The 19,892-nt window shown below is 40.1% G+C and overlaps 1 protein-coding gene across 4 annotated transcripts in view; it reads left to right on the top strand.

Moving 5' to 3' along the window:
* Nucleotides 1-19,892, top strand: part of INTS10 (integrator complex subunit 10) — a 38,224-nt gene that overhangs the window by 12,486 nt on the left and 5,846 nt on the right. For 2 of the 4 annotated variants that reach the window (XM_080795759.1, XM_080795758.1), the window contains exons 10-16: nucleotides 255-408; nucleotides 1,543-1,625; nucleotides 3,098-3,250; nucleotides 6,171-6,279; nucleotides 17,099-17,178; nucleotides 18,253-18,415; nucleotides 19,294-19,387. In XM_080795759.1, the coding sequence (XP_080651885.1) occupies nucleotides 255-408; nucleotides 1,543-1,625; nucleotides 3,098-3,250; nucleotides 6,171-6,279; nucleotides 17,099-17,178; nucleotides 18,253-18,415; nucleotides 19,294-19,387 (836 nt within the window). Of the gene's footprint in view, nucleotides 1-254; nucleotides 409-1,542; nucleotides 1,626-3,097; nucleotides 3,251-6,170; nucleotides 6,280-17,098; nucleotides 17,179-18,252; nucleotides 18,432-19,293; nucleotides 19,388-19,892 lie in introns of all 4 variants that reach the window. The other 2 variants (XM_080795760.1, XM_080795761.1) reach the window with 2 other exon arrangements.

The following is a 19,892-nucleotide window of genomic DNA, read 5'->3' as shown; positions in this document are numbered from 1 at the left end:
CTTACCAATAGTGTAAATAGTTGATAAGCCTATATTTGGTATGTTCTGTGTATTATATACTGTATTCTTATAACACAGTAAGCTGGAGAAAAGAAAATGTTATTAAGAAAACCATAAGGAAGAGAAATACATTTACAGTGCTGGACTGTAAAAAATCCATGTGTCAACGGATTTGTGTAGTTCTAACCTATGTTGTTGAAGTGTCACTTGTATATGACTTTAAGTTAATCACCTTGTTCACCTTCTCCGAGCAGAGTTCAGATGACGAAGAGTGTTCCGCAAAAGGAAGAAATCGTCACATCGTAGTCAATAAAGCGGAGCTTGCTAACTCCATTGAAGTGCTCGAGAGCTTTAAGCTAGCCAGGGAGAGCTGGGAGTTGCTCTACTCCCTAGAATTCCTTGACAAGGGTAAGAACATGCATGTCACATTAGTGCCGTTTCATGTGTTATATAAAATCATTGTGCTTAAGAAAGCGTTGTTCTTCTTGGAACATCAAGACACTGAGAGCTAAATTGCTTACAGTAGTTCACACAGTTTATAGTAGGACAGCTGATCAGTTATTAATATTGAAATGATCAAAAAAATATTCAAATGATCATTTACATCTTAGCTTCCACCCTTGAGTGTTTATTATAATTAGACTTGGGGTGGAGTTTGAAGGAGAGGTTTTTGGTCTTTTGACATTCGTATTGCTGGCCTCCTTTCTTTTCCTTGCTGGGTTTGTTTTGTGCTGTTAGTTGTTCTGTCCTGCCTTGTATCTTTCTTAGGTCCTGTGCAGCTAATCTTACAAAAGGTAATGCTATTTTTATTTGCATTAACTCCATTGTCTGAAAAACTCACCCTACCCAGAGCCTGTTTTCCTTTGAGAATACAACTATTAAGTATTTCTTCATTACTTAGAAATCACTAGTGCATTGCTAAGCCATGGATTTTTACTCTACTTTGAATCAACAGTGTATTTTTACTGTACTTCTGGCCAGTGGGCATTCATCCCTTGGCCTGCTTCCATCACGTACCTCTACAGAACCCTCAGTCAGGTGTGTCGTGTCATTTTTTCTAGGTGGATAGAGCATCACTCCCTCTGTCCCGGTCACATCTAGAATTGTAGACATGTATGTGACCTTTCGGGGTGGGGGACAGTTTTCCTTTAGTTATAACTTGACTTTTTAAAAAAATGAGTAAAACTCTTAGCTTTGTATCTTTGTTTTCTGAGCTGGCTGAAAATAAAACAATATCTTTTTCTGAGGAGAGCAAAGTAATTTATAAGATACATGAGGTAACATGTGAAAAACATTTTGAACAGCTTTCAGGATATGGTATGTGCTTCGTAAATGTTGAGGCCTAATAAAAATACTGCTTGTGGGTTACTGAAAAGTATTATATTCTAACTTTACTATCTAATTGAAATTCTAGATCAGTGTTTTAGAAATCAAGGTCGATAGTTACTGTCCATTTTTTGGAAGTTTCCATCGTTTTGCTGGTTTTCTTTTTTTCTGCTTCTGTTAACGTGTTTTTTGATAAATTTACTTTTGAATTCTCAGAATTTACAAGAATTTGTTTGGCGTGGAAGACAGATACTTGGCTTTGGTTAAGAATCTTCCTCACTGACATGATCATCTATCAGGTATGGTAATGTATATTTTAAGTTCCTGTATCTGTATAGGATGATGATTGTCATGAACCGACCATAGCATGCAAGATGTGTATGTTCCTTCTATAGACTAGTCATGCTCTGAAGACGTGTTCTGTCCTCAGTGGCAGAGGGATGATGGTCCCCTTTCATCTCAAAAAAAAAAAAAAAAAAAAAAAAAGACAAGGCCGCATCTTCTTCTTACTTTTACTATGTCCAGCCATACCCCTCTGTAAAAGTAAGATTTTTACTTTTCTTTTTTTTTTAAAGATTTTGTTTTTTTATTTATTTATCAGAGAGAGAGAGAGCGAGTGCACAGGCAGACAGAGGGGCAGAGGGAGAAGCAGGCTCCCCGCCGAGCAAGGAGCTCAGGACGCTGGGATCATGACCCGAGCTGAAGGCTCAGGACGCCCAACCAACTGAGCCACCCAGGCGTCCCAGATTTTTACTTTTCAATAAGAGGTGCATACTTCTCACCCGTCGTTCTTTCCACTCTGGTGAAGTCCTTCTGCCCTGCTCTCCTGTTCTCGAGCCACTTAGGCCTGGAATGGAGAGAGCTAATAATTCCCTAAGAAGATGGACAGCTTCTAACCTCTGTTGTTGGAACAGATAGGTTGCTGCTTCCATCTTACATAAAGGAGAAAGGGTATTATTAGTAAAATATTTGTAAGAAATGGTATATCCAAAATGTATTTTATCCAAAAGCTTGTTATTTTATTTAGTCTTAGGACTTAAGATCCAGGGTGCCTGGCTAGCCCTGTCGGTAGAACATGTGACTCTTCATCTCAGGGTCATGAGTTGAAGCCCCATAATGGGTGTAGAGATTACTAAAAAATAAATAAACTTAAAAAAAAAAAAAAAGAATTCAGGCCGGAAAGAAAAATGTTTGTACATATAAAGTACCTGTATAGAGAACCCTCCACCTAGCTTTAAATAAGTGGGTTTGGTTATTGCTAAGTCTCCTTTTTCCTCCTCAGATGATCAAACAGAGCTACCTTCTCTGTATGCGTATGCTGAATTAATTCTGGTGATTTTTATTTATTTACTGATTTGAGAGAGAGCAGTGGGATGGGGGAGAGGGAGAGAGAGTCTTAAGCAGACTCCATGCGGAACACAATCCCGGTGCAGAGCTCGACCTCACAACCCGGAGATCACGACCTGAGCTGAAACCAAGAGTCAGACACTTAACTGACTGTGGCACCCCAACTCTGGAGACACTTTTTTTGTAAAGATTTTAATTATTTATTTGATAGAGCACAAAAGAGGGAATACAAGCAGGGGGAGTGGGAGAGGGTGAGGCAAGCTTCCCACTGACCAGAGAGCCTGATCTGGGGCTCAGTCCCAGGACCCCAGGATCAAGACCTGAGCTGAAGGCAGACACTTAATGACTGAGCCACCCAGGCACCCCCTGGAGACTTTTTTTAATGGCAATGTTTTTCACTTCTTTGCTGTTACGTCTTTCTTAGGGTCAATATAAAAAAGCAATAGCGAGCCTGCATCATCTCGCAGCTCTCCAGGGATCGCTTCCGCAGCCGCAGATCACGGGACAGGGGACCCTGGAACATCAGAGGGCGCTCATCCAGCTCGCAACCTGCCACTTTGCTCTGGGGGAGTACAGAGTGAGTAGTGTGCACAGGGCTTCCTCTTTTCCTAGAGTGGCCTTTTAATTCGGTGCATGTTTATTTGAGATAGGATTTTTTTCTGCCTAGATTTTGTCACCTAATCTGCTAGTAAAAGTCTTGATAATTTTGTTTTACTTAGTTTTCTCTTTAGTTACAGCTTCTCTGAAGTTAGGCTGCGCTACTTTTCAGATTTCCTGTTCCTTTTTCCATTTTGTTGGAGGATGGCTTCTATTTTTCTTTACTTTCTTGTCTGGAATCCCTTCAGAGCAGAATCAGTGCTATTGTACTTGGACAGAAGAGGCATTTACTAAGTGGGAAATGGAGGAGTGCCATTAGCTTCTCTGAGCATCACATTCTCTGAGTCTCCAGAGTTGGGGTGTCAGTTAAGTGTCTGACTCTTGGTTTCAGCTCAGGTCATGATCTCCAGGTTGTGAGGTCAAGCTCTGCACCCGGATTGTGTTAAGCACGGAGTCTGGGTAAGACTCTCTCTCCCTCTGTGCCTTCCCTTTGCTCTCGAAGCATGCAGAGACATGTGACTCTGCAGTCCACCTCATAGGGGTGTTGCGGAGCAGCTACGGAAAGAAGTCTATTTCCTTGTGATTGTGAGCCCCTTCTACCACAGGGTGGAGACCATGTGCTTTACCTTTGAATCTCTCATAGAACTGACCACAGAGTTCGGCACAGCTTTGAATTCAATTATTAATAAATGTTTGAATTCAATTAAAATGATAAGCACATTCTTTATTCTTTATACTGTATAAATTCAAGGCCACAACTTAACACACAAACTCTGATTTCTTTCTCATCTTTCTATGTGTTAAGTCGATTACTTTGTGATTAGTAACCCTGAATAAAGTTTTTAAACTTGAACTTTGAAATATGATTCATAATTTGCCATGATGATAATTAGGAGGAAACAGAGAGCATGTTAAGTATGTGCACTGAAAATTGAAAATATTTTTCTTCCATCATTATGTAATTATCAGGTTCTAAGTTTCAGTGAATTCCCTGAGAACTTGCAAGAGAGCACATATTTACCCACTCAGATATCCATATATCATGTAGAATTAGAGAGTTACACAAGGCACTGCTATTCAGCATCATATTAGGGGATATAAAATAAACATTTAATTAAGCTGGGCAAACGCATTCTCTTTGAGGGCTTCAGTCAAAACTGATCGTTGTGAGGCCTGTATCCTTGGTTTCTAACTTCACCTGCCTCCTGGATCTCAGCGGCCTTCAGCTGTCTGTCTTCAGCTCAGATCCAGTGTGTCCAGATGTGAGTTTCCTTCGTTCTCTTGTCATTAGGTATAAAACTCTCAGGTCATGGTTGACTCTTACTCTGCCTAATCATTTTGGTTCTTCCAGCATGAAGCTAATATCTTTGGTGTAGTGCCTTTTATTTCCTTAGCCACCACTGTAATCCATTGCTCTGAACTGAGTTTTTTGCCCCAGCTCTTCTTCCATCTTTGAGTTATGGTCATTGCTTTCAAGAGATCGCTGTCACTGTTCCCCTTAACAGAAATATTGACTTCCTCAGTGCCCAGAGTTGAACTGTGTGCTGGGGGTGGGGATATAAGCAGGGTGTGGGGAATGGGGGATCCCTGATTCAGGACATATAATTTGAGTTACAGAGAAAAGTGCAAGTATCTAGTGAAGACAGTGATACTAAGTGGTATGCCCTGACATATACACAGTAGGCATTTGGGAAAGGGTGTTTTCACCAGGGTCCATTTAATCAAGGAAGGATTTACAGAAGATATTGGCTGGAGGTGGACATATGACTCTGCAGTCCACATCATGGCCCCACCACCTCTTAGCTCTATGACCTGGGTCAAGTTACCTCACCAAACTGTCTAACTCCAGCATTCAAGTTCTGAACTACCAAGCTGTCGAGATCTTCAAGCTGAAGATTCACAACCCTGTGGCCCTGGGTGGGCCAAGATACCAAGATACCAACCCTCTCAGTTAGCTGTGGCTTGAGGCAGCCAGAGCCCCCAGTTTAGTGCTGCCAGCTCTGAGCAGCCTTACAAATATTTCTGGATGCGTCAAGACATGGAAAAGGGTGGGAAGCGTGGGCTTAACACTCCACTTCCTTGTCTGTAAAATGGGGATACTAAGAAGGTTATGCTAAATGCATAGAACACGCTCCCCAAATGGAATCTAGCTGTTATTTGAATTTGAACAGGTAGACCATAGATGATGGCTCACTCACTATAGATCGAGAGCAACCCCCCCTCCCCCACAACGCCGGTGTGGCACTTGAGGCCTCCCTCAGCCACCAGCACTACATCAGATTGGTTTTGTCTGTGTTATTTCCTAATCCATGCCCTCCTTCCCCTCGCCTAATCACCTAAACAATACCCAGCTCTTCCCCACATCTTTCTCTCCTCCACTAAAACCCTTTTTTCTCTTTTCCACATTCCAAATTCTTCCCTCCCTTTAAGGCTGAGATAAGGAAAATCTTCCTACCTTGTTTCTCCTTCATTTTACATTGTGCTCTATATCATACCGTGTATTTCAGTACTCTGTGTCCCATTTTGTTGATTTTTCTATTCAGTGAGTTAGTAAATGTCTCTAAGACGGGCCTACTTCTTTTGGATGCCACTGTGCTGTTAAACGCATTGGGGGTTTAGTTAATACTTGACTGATTTTTCATTTTTGTTTTTTTGTTTTAACAGCAAAGAAGGAGTTATTATTCCCCCAAAAGTCTAGTACCTCGATTCAATCTCAGTTACTTTTTCTACATTTTTGCTGTTGAACAAACGGTAATGGTCTCCCAGAGTCTTGAGATAGTGCTACAGACCTCCATGTGCACACGTTGCCCAGTCGTCTGCTACACATATATTAGTGTTCTGTTGATTTGCTTTCAATGAGAAAATTTCAGATTGGTACCTTTTCATCTGATCTTCTTTAGATGACATGTGAAAAAGTCCTTGATTTGATGTGCTACATGGTACTCCCCATTCAAGATGGAGGCAAATCACAGGAAGAACCCTCAAAAATAAAGCCCAAATTTAGAAAAGGTACCGTGCAAGTTTTATTCTTATTTTGTAATATGGCTCTAGGACCCAAGGCTGGGAAATTCTTTACAGTTCCTGATGAAATAGTACTATGTGATCTGAGGGGTTTGACAAACTGTATAAGAAGTTAATCTCTTGCCAGGCTTGTCCTTGGCACCGATTTCATAAGCAGCTGTAAATCTTTCTTCCAAAGTTCTCTTCATTTCCCAAGTTTGTTATCTCTGAGGAATATCCTGAACTCCTTTTCTTATCTCTACCAATTCTCAGAAAACTTGTGAAGTATCTCCTGTCATTTCCCTCTCAGGCTATTTTGGTCTTCACCTCAAAGAACACATTGCTTGAAAACCTACATAAATTTAGTTGTAATGCATATATAAGAAAGGAAGAGAGATTCACTGTCAGGGTTCTAAGTTTCCACATTAGAAATTAGAAAAAGGTAAGCAAATGAAACCTAAAGAAAGTAGAAGACAGGAAATAATAAGTGCAGAAATCAATGAAATAGAAAATGAAATCAAGGAAATTAATAAAGCTAAAAGTTGTTTTTTAAAAAAAAAAAAAAAAAAAGATAAATTCCTAACAGAATTGATCAGGAAGAAAGTGAGCACAAGTTACCAATAGCAGGAATGAAAGAAGAATTGTCACTGCAGATCCTACTGAAATCAAAAGGACACTAAGAGAATAAATTACTAATAACTCTATACCAATAAATTCAACAATTTAGAGGAAATGGAAAAATTCCTTGAGAAACACAACTTGCCAAAACTGAAACAGAATGAAATAGAATATATGAATGTTCCTACATCTATCAAAGAAATTAAATTATTATCAGAAACTTTCCCACAGAACTCCAGATTGAAATGGCTTCATTGGTGAATTCTGTCTAGCGCTTAGGAAGAAATAACACCAATCCTACACATACTCTTGGAGAAAATAGAGAAAGAGGGAATGTTTCCCAATTCAGTTTTTAAGGCAAACATAATCCTAATAGCAAAACCAAATAAGAGCATTGCCAGAAAAGGACATTAAAGGCTAATATCCATCATAAACATAGATTCCCAAAGTCCTCAAAAAATCTTAGCAAATTAAATACAGCAGTATATAAGAAGGATAACACATATGATCAAGTATAGTGGGAGTGCAAAGCTGGTTTAACGTAGAAAAATCAGTCACTGTAATATCACCACTTTAGCACAGTAAAGGCGAAAAATCATGATTCTCTTAATAGATGCAGATAGATTCCATTATGTTTGCATTTATCATTCATGGTTTTTAAAAAAATCTTAGCAAACTAGAAATAGTTGTTCTCAGCTTCATCCTTAACTATGAAATAGCAAATACTTTCCCCAAAATCAGCAATGATACAAGAGTGTTTGCTTTTACCACTTCAATTCAGCATGCTGGACCTTGTAGCCAGCACAATAGGGAAGAAAAAGGAGGCATAAAGGTTGAAGACTGCTGTCTTCGTTCACAGGTATGACTGCAGCTACATATGTGGCTACATTAGAAAAGCCTACAGAATCTCCAAATAGAATAACATCAAAAACCATGAAATACTTTGGGAAAAATTTATTGAAAAGTGTGCAAAATCATGTTCATAGATTGGAAGACTCATATTAGGATACTCATGTTAGGGTTCCAGTTCTCCCCAAAAGTACCTATAGACTCAGTGCAATCCCAGTCAAAATCCCAGCAGACTTTTTTTTTTTTTTTTTGGTAGAAATTAACAAATTTGATTCTAAAATCTATAGGGAAGTGCAATCTAGCTAAAACAGTTTTGAAAAAGATAACAAAACTGGGCAACTTACCCACCTGATAGCAAGACTTTTAATAGAAAGCCACAGTTACCCGGACAGTATTGGCATAAGAGTGGAAAATCCAGAAAGAGACCTGTACAGATATGGTCAAATGATTTTCAGTGAAGGCACCAGACCAATTCTTTGGAGAAAGGAAGGCCTTTTCAGGCAATTGGTGCTGGAACAAAGGACCTCTGGTATAGAAAGAAAAAGGATCCTCAAGCTTTATGTCACATTATTCACTAAAACCTATTTGAGATGGAGCCGAGACTAAATGGAAAAGCTAAAATGATAACATTTTTTAGGGAAAAAAAAGTATTGCTGCCCATGTGGGGGCCCTGCACGCTGCAAGCTTGGAGCAACCTTCCTCCTTCCCCTGGGAGAATTGGCAGGTGTGCAAAGCGCAGGAGCCTGCAGAGTTTGGTACACACAAAAGTGTAGACTGCTCTTCCCTTAGGGTTTCCTTAAAGAGAGAGGGGCCGCAGTCTTTCAGCTCCAGTGCTGGAGATTGATGCATTTTTATTCTCATCTAGAGTGGCACAGAAAGCCTTCAGGGAACAAAAATCACATAGAGCAACTGGAAACAGCTTACTCAGAGCCCACCCCCTGGCAAGGGGCAGTGCTACTCTGCCCAGGCAAAGACACCTGAGAATCAGGGCAGCAGGCCCTCCCCGCAGAAGATCAACTGGAACATGAGGCAGATACCAAGTTTACAGAGCAAACAGAACTGCCAAACTCCAGTGATAGGGGAAAATAGTATATAGAATTCAAGGGTTTCTTTCCTCATCATTCATTTATTTTTCAGTTTAAAATTTTCCTTTTCTTTTTTTTCCTTCTCAACTAGTTTCTTATTCGAGCAACTCTTTGTTTTTAAGTCTTTTTTTTTTAACTTTATTTTTTACATTTACATTTTATAAATATAGTCTTCCTTTTTGGCTTCCTTTTACTGGATTAAGTTTTATTTTTGTATATATATGTTTTGCGTTCTTTACAATTTGGGGATTTAGTTTCTTCTAACAAACAGACCAAAATACACCCAGGACCAAGTGGATTGCTCTGTTTTGTCCACCTGGGAGATTATATTCTCTCCTTTTTCTCTTTTTTTCTTTTTTTTTCTTTTTCTTTTCTTTCTTGGTTTCTGACCTTTTCAGACTTTTCTAGTGTGTATTTGTCTTGGGTTGTGGTTGATATTTTTTATTTTGTTCTCTCACTCATTCATTCTTCTCTGGGCAAAATGACTAGAAGGAGGAATTCACAACAAAAGGAAGAACCAGAGGTAATACTCTGCCACAGATTTAAGCAGTATTGATATAAGTAAGATATCAGAGATGAAATTCAGGATAACAATTATAAAGTTAATAGCTAGGCTTGAAAAAAGCATAAAAAGCTCTAGAGAATCTCTTAGTGCAGAACTGAGATCTAATCAGGTTGAAATTAAAAATGCTTTAACTGAGGGGCACCTGGGTGACTCAGTCGTTAAGCATCTGCCCTCAGCTCAGGTCGTGATCCCAGCGTCCTGGGATCGAGTGCCGCCTCAGGCTACCTGCTCAGCGGGAAGCCTGCTTCTCCCTCTCCCACTTCCCCTGCTTGTATTCCCTCTCACCGTCTCTCTCTCTCTCTGTCAAATAAATAAATAAAGTCTTTTTTTAAAAATGCTTTAACTGAGATGCAGTCTAAAAATGGATGCTCTAACAGTTTGGGTAAATGAAGCAGAAGAGAGAGTCAGTGACATAGAAGACAAGATGATGGAAAGGAAGGAAGCTGAGCGGAAGAGAAAAACAACTAATGGACCATGAGGAGAGGCTTTGAGAAATCAGCGAAACCATAAAGCAAAACAATATTAGAATTATTGGGGTCCCAGAGGAAGAATAGAGAGGGACAGAAAGTATATTTGAGTAAATCGTAGCTGAGAACTTAGCTAATATGGGGAAGGAAACAGGCATTCAAATCTAAGAGGTAGAAAACCCCTCCAAAATCAGTAAAAATAGGTCCTCATCCCAATATGCATTAGTGGAGCTTGCAAACTTCAGCAATAAAGAGAAAATCTTGAAAGCAGCTCCAGACAAGAGGTTCTTAACCTACAGGAGTAGGAATATTAAACTAGCAGTAGACCTATCCACAGAGACCTGGCAGGCCAGAAGGGGTTGGCATGATACATTCAGGGTATTAAATGAGAAAAACATGCAGCCAGCAATACTTTATCCAGCAAGGCTGTCATTCAGAATGGAAGGAGAGATAAAGAGCTTCCAGGACAAACAAACTAAAAGAATTTGTGATTACTAAACCAGCCCTGCAAGAAATACTAAAAGGGATCCTGTAAACAAAGAGAGAGCCCAAAAGTAACATGGACCAGAAAGAAACAGAGACAATCCACAGAAACAGGGACTTTACAGGTAATACAATGGCACTAAATTCATTATCTTTTGATAGTTACTGAATGTAAATGGGCTAAATGCTGTGAACAAAACACACATTGTATCAGATTGAATTTAAAAAAGCAAGAGCCATCCATATGCTATCGACAAGAGACTCATTTTAGACCTAAGACACCTTCCAATTGATAGTGAGAGGATGGAGACCCATTTAGCATGCCAGTGGACATCGAAAGAAAGCTGGGGTGGCAGTCCTCATATCAGACAAATTAGATTTTAAACCAAAGAGATGAAGAAGGACTCTATATCACACTTAAACTGTCTATCCAACAAGAAGATCTAATGATTATAAACATTCTCCTACCTTGGGAGCAGACAATTATATAAACCAATTAATAACCAAATTAAACACATTGATAATACAGTAATAGTAGGGGAGTTCAACACCCGACTCATAGCAATGGACAGTTCCTCTAAGCAGAATATCAAGAAGAAAACAAGGGCTTTGAATGGCACATTGGACCAGATGGACTTCACAGATATATACAGAGCATTTCTTCCTAAAGCAAGAGAATGCATTCTTCTCAAGTACACATGGAGCATTCTCCAGAATGGTTCACATACTGGGTCACAAATCAGGTCTCAACTGGTACCAGAAGATTGGGATTATTCCCTGCAAATTTTCAGACCACAGTTCTTTGAAACTTGAACTCAATCACAAGAGGAAATTTGGAAATAATTCAAACATTTGGAGGTTAAAGAACATCCTACTAAAGAATGGATGGGTCAACGAGGAAATACAAGAATTTTAAAAACTCATGGAAACAAATGAAATTGAAAACACAACTGTTGAAAACCTTTGGGATACAGCAAAGGTGGTCCTAAGAGGGAAATACATAGCAATACGAACCTTTCTCAGAAAATTAGGAAAGTCTCAGGCTCCTGGGTGGCTCAGGGAGTTAAAGCCTCTGCCTTCAGCTCAGGTCATGATCCCAGGGTCCTGGGGTTGAGCCCTGCATCAGGCTCTCTGCTCAGTGGGGCAGAGAGAGAGCTCCCCCCTCTCTCTCTGCCTGCCTCTCTGCCTACTTGTGATCTCTGTCTGTCAAATAAATAAATAAAATCTTTAAAAAAAAAAAAAAGAAAATTAGGGAAGTCTCAAATAAACAAGCTAACCTTACACTTAAAAGACCTGGAGGAAGAACAACAAATAAAGTCTAAACTAAGCAGGAGAAGAGAAATAATAAAGATGAGAGCAGAAATCAATGAGATAGAAACCAAAAGAATAGTAGAATAGATCAATGAAATTAAAAACTAGTTTTGGGGGGGAATTAAAAAGATTAAATTAAAAAATGACTTTTAAAAAAATGACTGAAAATTGTCTTTAAAAAAAAAAAATCTAGGGACGCCTGGGTGGCTCAGTTGGTTAAGCCGCTGCCTTCAGTTCAGGTCGTGATCCCAGGGTCCTGGGATCGAGTCCCACATCAGGCTCCTTGCTCGGCAGGGAGCCTGCTTCTCTCACTGCCTCTGCCTGCCTCTCTGCCTGCTTGTGTGTACTCTCTCTCTCTCTGTCTCTGGCAAATAAATAAAATCTTAAAAAAAAAAAATCTATAAGACTTATCCAAAAGAAAAAAGAAAGGACTCAAATTAATCATGAATGAAAGAGGAGCGATCACAACCAACACCAAGGAAATACAAATAATTTTAAGAACATATTATGAGCAACTATATGCCAACAGTTTAGGCAATCTGGAAGAAATGGATGCATTCCTGGAAACTTATAAACAAGGAAGGAAGAAATAGGAAGAATTAGGAAACCTGAACAAATCCATAACCAGCAAGGAAATTGAAGCAGTAATCAAAAATCTCCCAAAAACAAGAGTCAAGGGCTGGAAGGCTTCGCAGGGGAATTCTACCAGACATTGAAGGAAGAACTAATACCTATTTTTCTGAAGCTGTTTTTAAAAAAAAACAAAGTAAGGAAAACTTCCAAACTCGTTCTATGGGAGGCCAGCATTGCCTTGATCCCAAAGCCAGACAACGACCCCACCAAAAAGGAGAATTACAGACCAGTTTCCCTGATGAACATGGATGCCAAAATTCTCACCAAGATCCTAGCCAATAGGATCCAGCAGTACATTAAAAGGATTATTCACCATGACCAAGTGGGATTTATTCCTAGGCTGCAAGCCTGGTTCAGCATTTGCAAATCAACAGCATGATACATCACATTCATAAAAGAAAGGACAAGAACCATATGATCCTTTCAATTGATGCAGAAACAGCATTTGACAAAATACAGCATCCTTTCTTGATTAAAACTCTCCACAATGTAGGGCTAAAGGGAACATACCTCAATATCATAAAAGCCATTTACATAAAGCCCGTAGTGAATATCATTCTCAATGGGGAGAAACTGAGAGCTTTTCCCTTAAGGTCAGGAATATGACAGGGATGCCCCATTCTCATCACTGTTGTTTAACATAGTGCTAGAAGTCCCAGCCTCCGCAATCCAACAAGAAGAAGAAATAAAAGGCATTCAGATTTTCAAAGAAATCAAATTCTCTTTTTGCAGATGACATGATAGTTCATGTGGAAAACCCAAAAGACTTCATCCCAAAATTGCTAGAACTCATACAGGAATTCAGCAACATGGCGAGATATAAAATCAATGCACAAAAGTCAGTTGCATTTCTATACACTAACAAGAGAGAATTTAAGGAATTGACCCCATTTACCATTGTACCCAAAACCATAAGATACCTAGGAATAAACCTAACCAAAGAGGTAAAGGATCTGTATTCTAAAAACTGCAGGACATTTATGAAAGAAATTGAGGAAGACACAAAGATATGGAAAAACATTCTATTCTCATGGACTGGAAGAATAAATACTGTTAAAATGTCTATGCTACCCAGAGCAATGTACACATTCAGTGCAGTCCCTGTCAAAATACATTGACATTTTTCACAGAACTGGAACAAACAATCCTAAAATTTGTATGGGACCAGAAAAGACCCCAAGTAGCCAGAGGAATGTTGCAAAAGAAAACTAAAGCTGATGGCTTCACAATTTCAGACTTCAAGCTCTATTACAAAGCTGTCATCATCAAGACAGTATGGTACTGGCACAAAAACAGACACATAGATCAATGAACCAGAATAGAAAACCCAGAAATTGACCCTCAACTCTCTGATTAACCAATCTTTAACAAAGCTGGAAAGAATATCCAATGGAAAAAGGACAGTCTCTTCAACAAATGGTGTTGGGAAAATTGGACAGCGACATGCAGAAGAATGAAACTGCACCATTTTCTTTTACCATACACAAAAATATTAGACTCAAAATGGATGAAAGACCTCAGTGTGAGACAGGAATCCATCAAAATCCTAGAGGAGAAAGACAATTAAGTGGTTTCACTCTTAAGTGGAATATGGTTTCACTCTTAAATGGAACATAAGAAACAGTACAGAGGATCATGGGGGAAGGGAGGGAAAACTGAATGGGAATTCATCAGAGAGGGAGAAAAACCTTGAGAGACTCTTAAGTATAGGAAACACATTGAGGGTTGCTGGAGTGGAGGTGAGTGGGGGAATGGGGTAATTGGGTGATGGGCATTAAGGAGGGCATGTGATGTGATGAGCACTGGATATGCAACTGATGAATTATTGAACACAACATCTGAAACTAATGTACATGTTGGCTAGTTGAACTTAAGTAATATGTAACAGAAAAGAAAACAATATGGTATAATACAAAATTTTAAGTAAACATTTATTTAAGTAAACATTTATTTTCATTTTTGAAAAAATAAGAAAAGGTCTTCGTGACTGGTAGGTAGATTTATTAGGACACTAAAAATTTCCTAAAAGACAAAAGCATGACAGTCTTGATTATTACTGAAAGTGTTTAAGGTACATGGAAGACTTAAAAAACAGAAGAAGAAGAAATAGCCCAGACCCCTTCAGAAAGTGTGTCTCTGAAACAGAAGCAGATCAGGTGGCTTAAGACTGGACCTAGCTGACTTCAAGACTTATTTTAATAGAGGTAGTATAGTGTTGGCATAGAGACTGACTAATGGAACACAACAGAGAACTAAGAAATAGGTGGTATTATAATTCAGTGGGCCAAGAATGAGTTTATCCAATAAGTGGTAGTGAGACAATTGATCCAAATACAAAAATAATAAAAATGTGATCTCGCCTTCACACTACACAAAAATTATTTAAATTTTAAGATTTAAAAATGAAAAGTAAAACTTTCAAGCTTTTAGAAGAAAGGATTCTTTGGGCCTTCTAGGTAGAGAATGATTAGGCTACAAAAACCACACAACAGAAAGGAAAAGGTAAGTAAATTTAGTCCCATTAAATTAAAATAGCGGGGTGCCTGGGTGGCTCAGTGGGTTAAAACCTCTGCCTTCAGCTCGGGTCGTGATCCCAGGGTCCTGGGATCGAACTCCTCATCAGGCTCTCTACTCAGCAAGGAGCCTGCTTCCCCCTCTCTGCCTGCCTCTCTGCCTACTTGTGATCTCTGTCTGTCAAATAAATTAATTTTTTTAAAAAAATCTAAAAAAAAAATTAAAATAGCAACAATGGGGCGCCTGGGTGGCTCAGAGGGTTAAGACTCTACCTTCAGCTCAGGTCATCATCTCAGGGTCCTGGGATCGAGCCCTGCGTCAGGTGCTCTGCTCAGCGGGGAGCCTGTTTCTCCCTCTCTCTCTGCCTGTCTGCCTGCCTGCCTGCCTGCTTGTGATTTCTCTCTCTGTGTCAAACAAATAAATAAAATCTTTTAAAAAAAATTAAAATAGCAACAAAAGATACTGTGACAAAGTGACAGGATAAGCCATAGCCTGCAAGAAATTTACACAGCGTGGAGAATCAACAAGAACTTTGTATCCAGGATTTTGAAAGAGCTCCTTCAAACCAGTAAGAAACAACCAGCCAACCAGCCAACCTATCATAGAAAAACAGGCAAAGAAAAACAACAGAGTCACACAAGGAGAAATCCAAATTACCAGAAACCATTTGAAAGGACTCTCAGCCCATTAACAATATGGGAAATTTGGGTTAAAAAACAGTAACCTACCATATCATACAGGTCAGAATGCAGGGTGGCAATACTGACTATCGGATGTGAAGACACACATTGTCCATTTCCTTCTGGGAAGGTATATAAACTCATACCATCACTGTGGAGACCAATTTAACCATTCCAGGTCAAACATCTCATTACCTAGTTACATATGTCTTCTAGTTAAATCCCTTAGATCAGTGCTTTTCAAACTTGGATCCGTACCTCCCAGGTCATGAATTTCAACCATTCTCTTTTTTTAATGAGATAGAATATAATATTATTATTAAGATGAGTTCTCCTGTGAAAAGGGCAAATTGTATTTCATGAACCTTCTGTTTTAGACACATGAACATGTGTAGTTATGCGTTTACAGGATCTCCATGATTTCTTGCTACTTTCATCCTTAGGGTAGAGAAGGATTTAGGATATAAAGAACACATGCCAGAAAGGAAAAGATTAAGTTCTTGGTTTGAAAACTGTTGCCTAAAGTTTTTTTTTCCCCACAAGTGCACAAGAAAATATATATAAGAATGTTTATTTTATCATTGTTTATAATAGTGAAAAAATGGAAATCTCACTGTCTACCATAAAAGAATGGGTAAATGAATTGTGTCATGTAAATAGAATACTGTATAAACATTGAAAATCAATGAACTAGAGCTATCGGTATTCATATCAAAAACGGTTTACAGGGGCGCCTGGATGGCTCAGTGGGTTGGGCCTCTGCCTTCGGCTCGGGTCATGATCTCAGGGTCCTGGGATCAAGTCCCGCATCGGGCTCTCTGCTTGGCGGGGAGCCTGCTTCCTCCTCTCTCTCTCTCTGCCTGCTTGTGATCTCTCTCTGTCAAATAAATAAATAAAATCTTAAAAAAAAAAAAAAACGAAAACGGTTTGCAGAAGGATGCATACAATATGACACCATTTATATAGTAGACTGAAAACTTGCAAAACTTTCCTCTTGCTGAGGAATGAAAAACAGCGCATTCAGAATAATACTTTAGGGAAAAGGGAAGAGGACAGCTGAAAAGGTGCACAAGAGGCTTCAACTAAATTTGTGATACTTTATGTTAATGTTAATGGGGCACCTGGGTGGCTTAGTTGTTAAGCATCGGCCTTTGGCTCAGGTCATGATCCTGGGATCCTGGGATCCAGCCCCACATCTGCTCCCTGCTCAGCAGGAAGCCTGCTTCTCCCTCTCCCACTCCCCCTGCTTTTGTGCTCTCTCTCACTGTGTCTCTCTGTCAAATAAATGAAACCTTTAAAAAAAATTTTTTTTAAAAGAAAACATTAACATTTTATAAGCTGAGTGTTGAGCACAGTATTACAAACACCTGTGTTTGTTTCTCTACATTTGAAATGTTTTATAATAAAAAGTATTTAAGCAAGGTTAGGAAAGAAGATGGATAAATGAAATCCAGAGATCATTCAAAAACCAGTTTCACTATCATGAAATACAGTCGTGGTTTAACTATATTTGAAATCATATGACTGTTGCTTATATTTTTTTCTGGAAAGCGTCTTAAATATATACTTTTCAAAGCCCTTTTCTTCGCTAATAACAGACCTATTGTGACCTTTTGTCCATAGGTTCAGATCTGAAGTTGCTGCCTTGTACCAGCAAGGCTATCATGCCATACTGCCTGCATCTAATGCTGGCTTGCTTTAAGGTAAGCTGGAAACTGATTAGCATGAGCAAAACTTAATTTGGAACACTGGTCTGATGATCTGGAGTGACTTGGTGGCATCGAGAGAGCACAGGGGCTAGCAATGAACAAATACTAACTGTGGGAGGCGTCAGGCACAAATGAGTAGGAAATGATCCCCATCCTAGAGCAGTTTTCAAATAGGCTTGGGACAGTTTTCTGAATAATCTGCCCCTAGGGATGGTCAGTAAATATTTTATGAATGTATGTATGTCAGAATATATTAGCTAGGGGAAAAATTGCAAATGCCATTGGGTTCATAGAGGGATGGCAAGTTTGTTATCCTAAAGACGTAGCGGGTGGAAGCGTTTCGGGCTTTAGGATGAACACCAGAGCCAGGAAGGTTTCCAGGCTGTTGGAAGAACGCCAAGCCCTGGGCTGCAGGTAGAGCCGAGCCTTAGTGTGCATTTCACCAAGGTGTGTGAGCAAGAGAACAGCAGCATCTGGTCTCTGCTTTAGGGCTGTAATTCCCAGACTTCACTCATGGTCAGAATCCCTTGGGGCAACAGAAACTATTTAAAGTGTGATTTGGGGCCTAGCTGCTCACTGAGTCCTTAGGCCGGTTCTGCATTTTGCTACCACTTCCTTCCTTGTTGCTCACTGCTTTCTGCTCCCCAGTCCATGTTTTCCCAAACCTTTCTCTCTCCCCAGCCTTCTGGCCCACACTTTACCCGCCCTGCGCCCTTCAAATCCCCAGATTCTTCTCTTTGCCACACAGAGCCACTCAGCTTCTGTCTCCCTTTTCCCAAAGCCAGAGCTTCAGGCCTGCCAGGCACGGCCAGCTCCCGTCAGGATGCTCAGTGAACACACTGCTAGTGACCTTGTTCCCAGCAGGGGGACCCAGGCTTCTGCCGTTGGGACTCACCGCCCTTCAGAAGCCCTTATGTTGTTTGCACGGCGGGTGTGTGTTCTGCTCTGTTCCCTAGATCACATATTTTCACATAGCAGCATTTTTTTCAGGAAGTGATATTTGGTATGTTTACGATCACCCCATGATTTCCTTTCCGTTTCGTGTCTGCACAAATCCTTGTCTTGCAGCTCCGGGCTTTCACGGACAGCAGGGATGACATGGCCCTGGGCCACGTGATTGTCTTGCTTCAGCAAGAGTGGCCTCGGGGAGAGAATCTTTTCTTGAAAGCTGTCAATAAGATTTGCCAACAAGGAAACTTCCAATACGAGAACTTTTTCAACTATGTTACAAGTATCCTTTTTCCTGTGTAAGCATAAGAAATTCTTACCTTTTTTTTTTTTTTTTTTTTTTAGAATAAATGCATGGTACAAAAGTGAATGAATCATTCCAGGTAGAAATACTGGTTTTCACTCTACTTTGGGGGAAGAGAGAGAGAATGACGAGTAAAAATGGTCCTGTGGCAGTCGGTCTCTCATGAGAGTCCTAAAAGGCTTCACAGAGGTGGTGCACCGAATCAGGAACATGAGTAGCTCAATTCCACTTTCCACCTCCGGCAACTTCTAGGCAGGTACCCAAGATGCCTACAAGAAGAGCCTTCTAGTTCCTGAGAGGCCCGGAGTGGCTGGTGAGGCCACAGAATAGAATGTTCATTGGCCTTCATCTGTCAGCACAGGGCCTCCTGGGGCCTCTCCGTGTCACAGGCGTCACAGCTGCCACTGAGAACCCGCCACACGCGCTCCCAGCCCAGCAGTAGCTTTCGGCCGTAGGGAGCATTGGGTTTCATACTGTTGGTACGGAAGGACCACCTTCGAGTTGTGAGGAATGTGCTGTCCTTGTCCAAGCGCCTAGGAAGATACTTAACTGTTTCCGGGGATTCCACACCCCCACTGCCCCTTTCATTTCTTATAAAGAAAACAGGAGAGTTTTCTGTTAGGTCCATACAGAATCTGTTCAATTAGCATCTGTAGGAGGAACCTACTTATCTTTATGAGGTAGTCTGGTTGGTATAAGAATTGTTCATTTGGGAATCAGATCGCCCTGGGTTCCAGGACTGACTCTGGTTGGCTGGGTGGCTGTGGGCAATTGACCTGGTCGCTGCCAGCCCGGTCCCCCTCTGAGAGATAGGGCACCTTGTTTCTGCACGTGGTTAACCTGAACCTGGCCTGCAGATATCGATATGCTGGAGGAATTCGCCTACTTAAGAACTCAGGAAGGTGGGAAAATTCATCTGGAATTACTGCCCAATCAAGGGATGCTGATCAAGTAAGCATGCTGTCTCGCTCTCCCACACTACGTGCTCACCTTTCGTGTGCTTGTAGGAAATATTTGTAAGTTTCTGTAGCTTTGAGAAATCTCAAAAAAAAAGGAATCCAAACCTGGTCTTCGTTTTTGAGAGAGTAGATTTGATTCTGGGTACCTTTTGCAATTTGGTGTTTCCTTAACTACATTTCTGATAAAACATTGTTTAAACTGGGATATTTCTGTCACTTTGGAAACATTTCCTCTAAATGAAAGCCTCATTCCTGATATCTTTTCCTTTCCAAAATGTACAGGCTAATCCTATAAATTTCTGGTTAGATAGAGAACGTTTTTAATTAAGAAAGAGCCATACTTAATTAAAGTTGTAGTGGATTAGGAAAAGCCATAGACTTTATCTAGAAATTGGATTTCAGTATTTATCTGAAGCCTTCCCAGCAGTTGTCTTTGCTTGCATAGCGCAAGGGAAACTAGCAGAGTCTAGTGTCTCTAAGAAGAACACACCTGCCCC

Source organism: Martes martes, assembly GCF_963455335.1.
Source record: "Martes martes genome assembly, chromosome: 2".
In the NCBI taxonomy this organism is placed as follows: domain Eukaryota; kingdom Metazoa; phylum Chordata; class Mammalia; order Carnivora; family Mustelidae; genus Martes; species Martes martes.
This window is presented reverse-complemented; position numbering and strand designations above follow the sequence as displayed.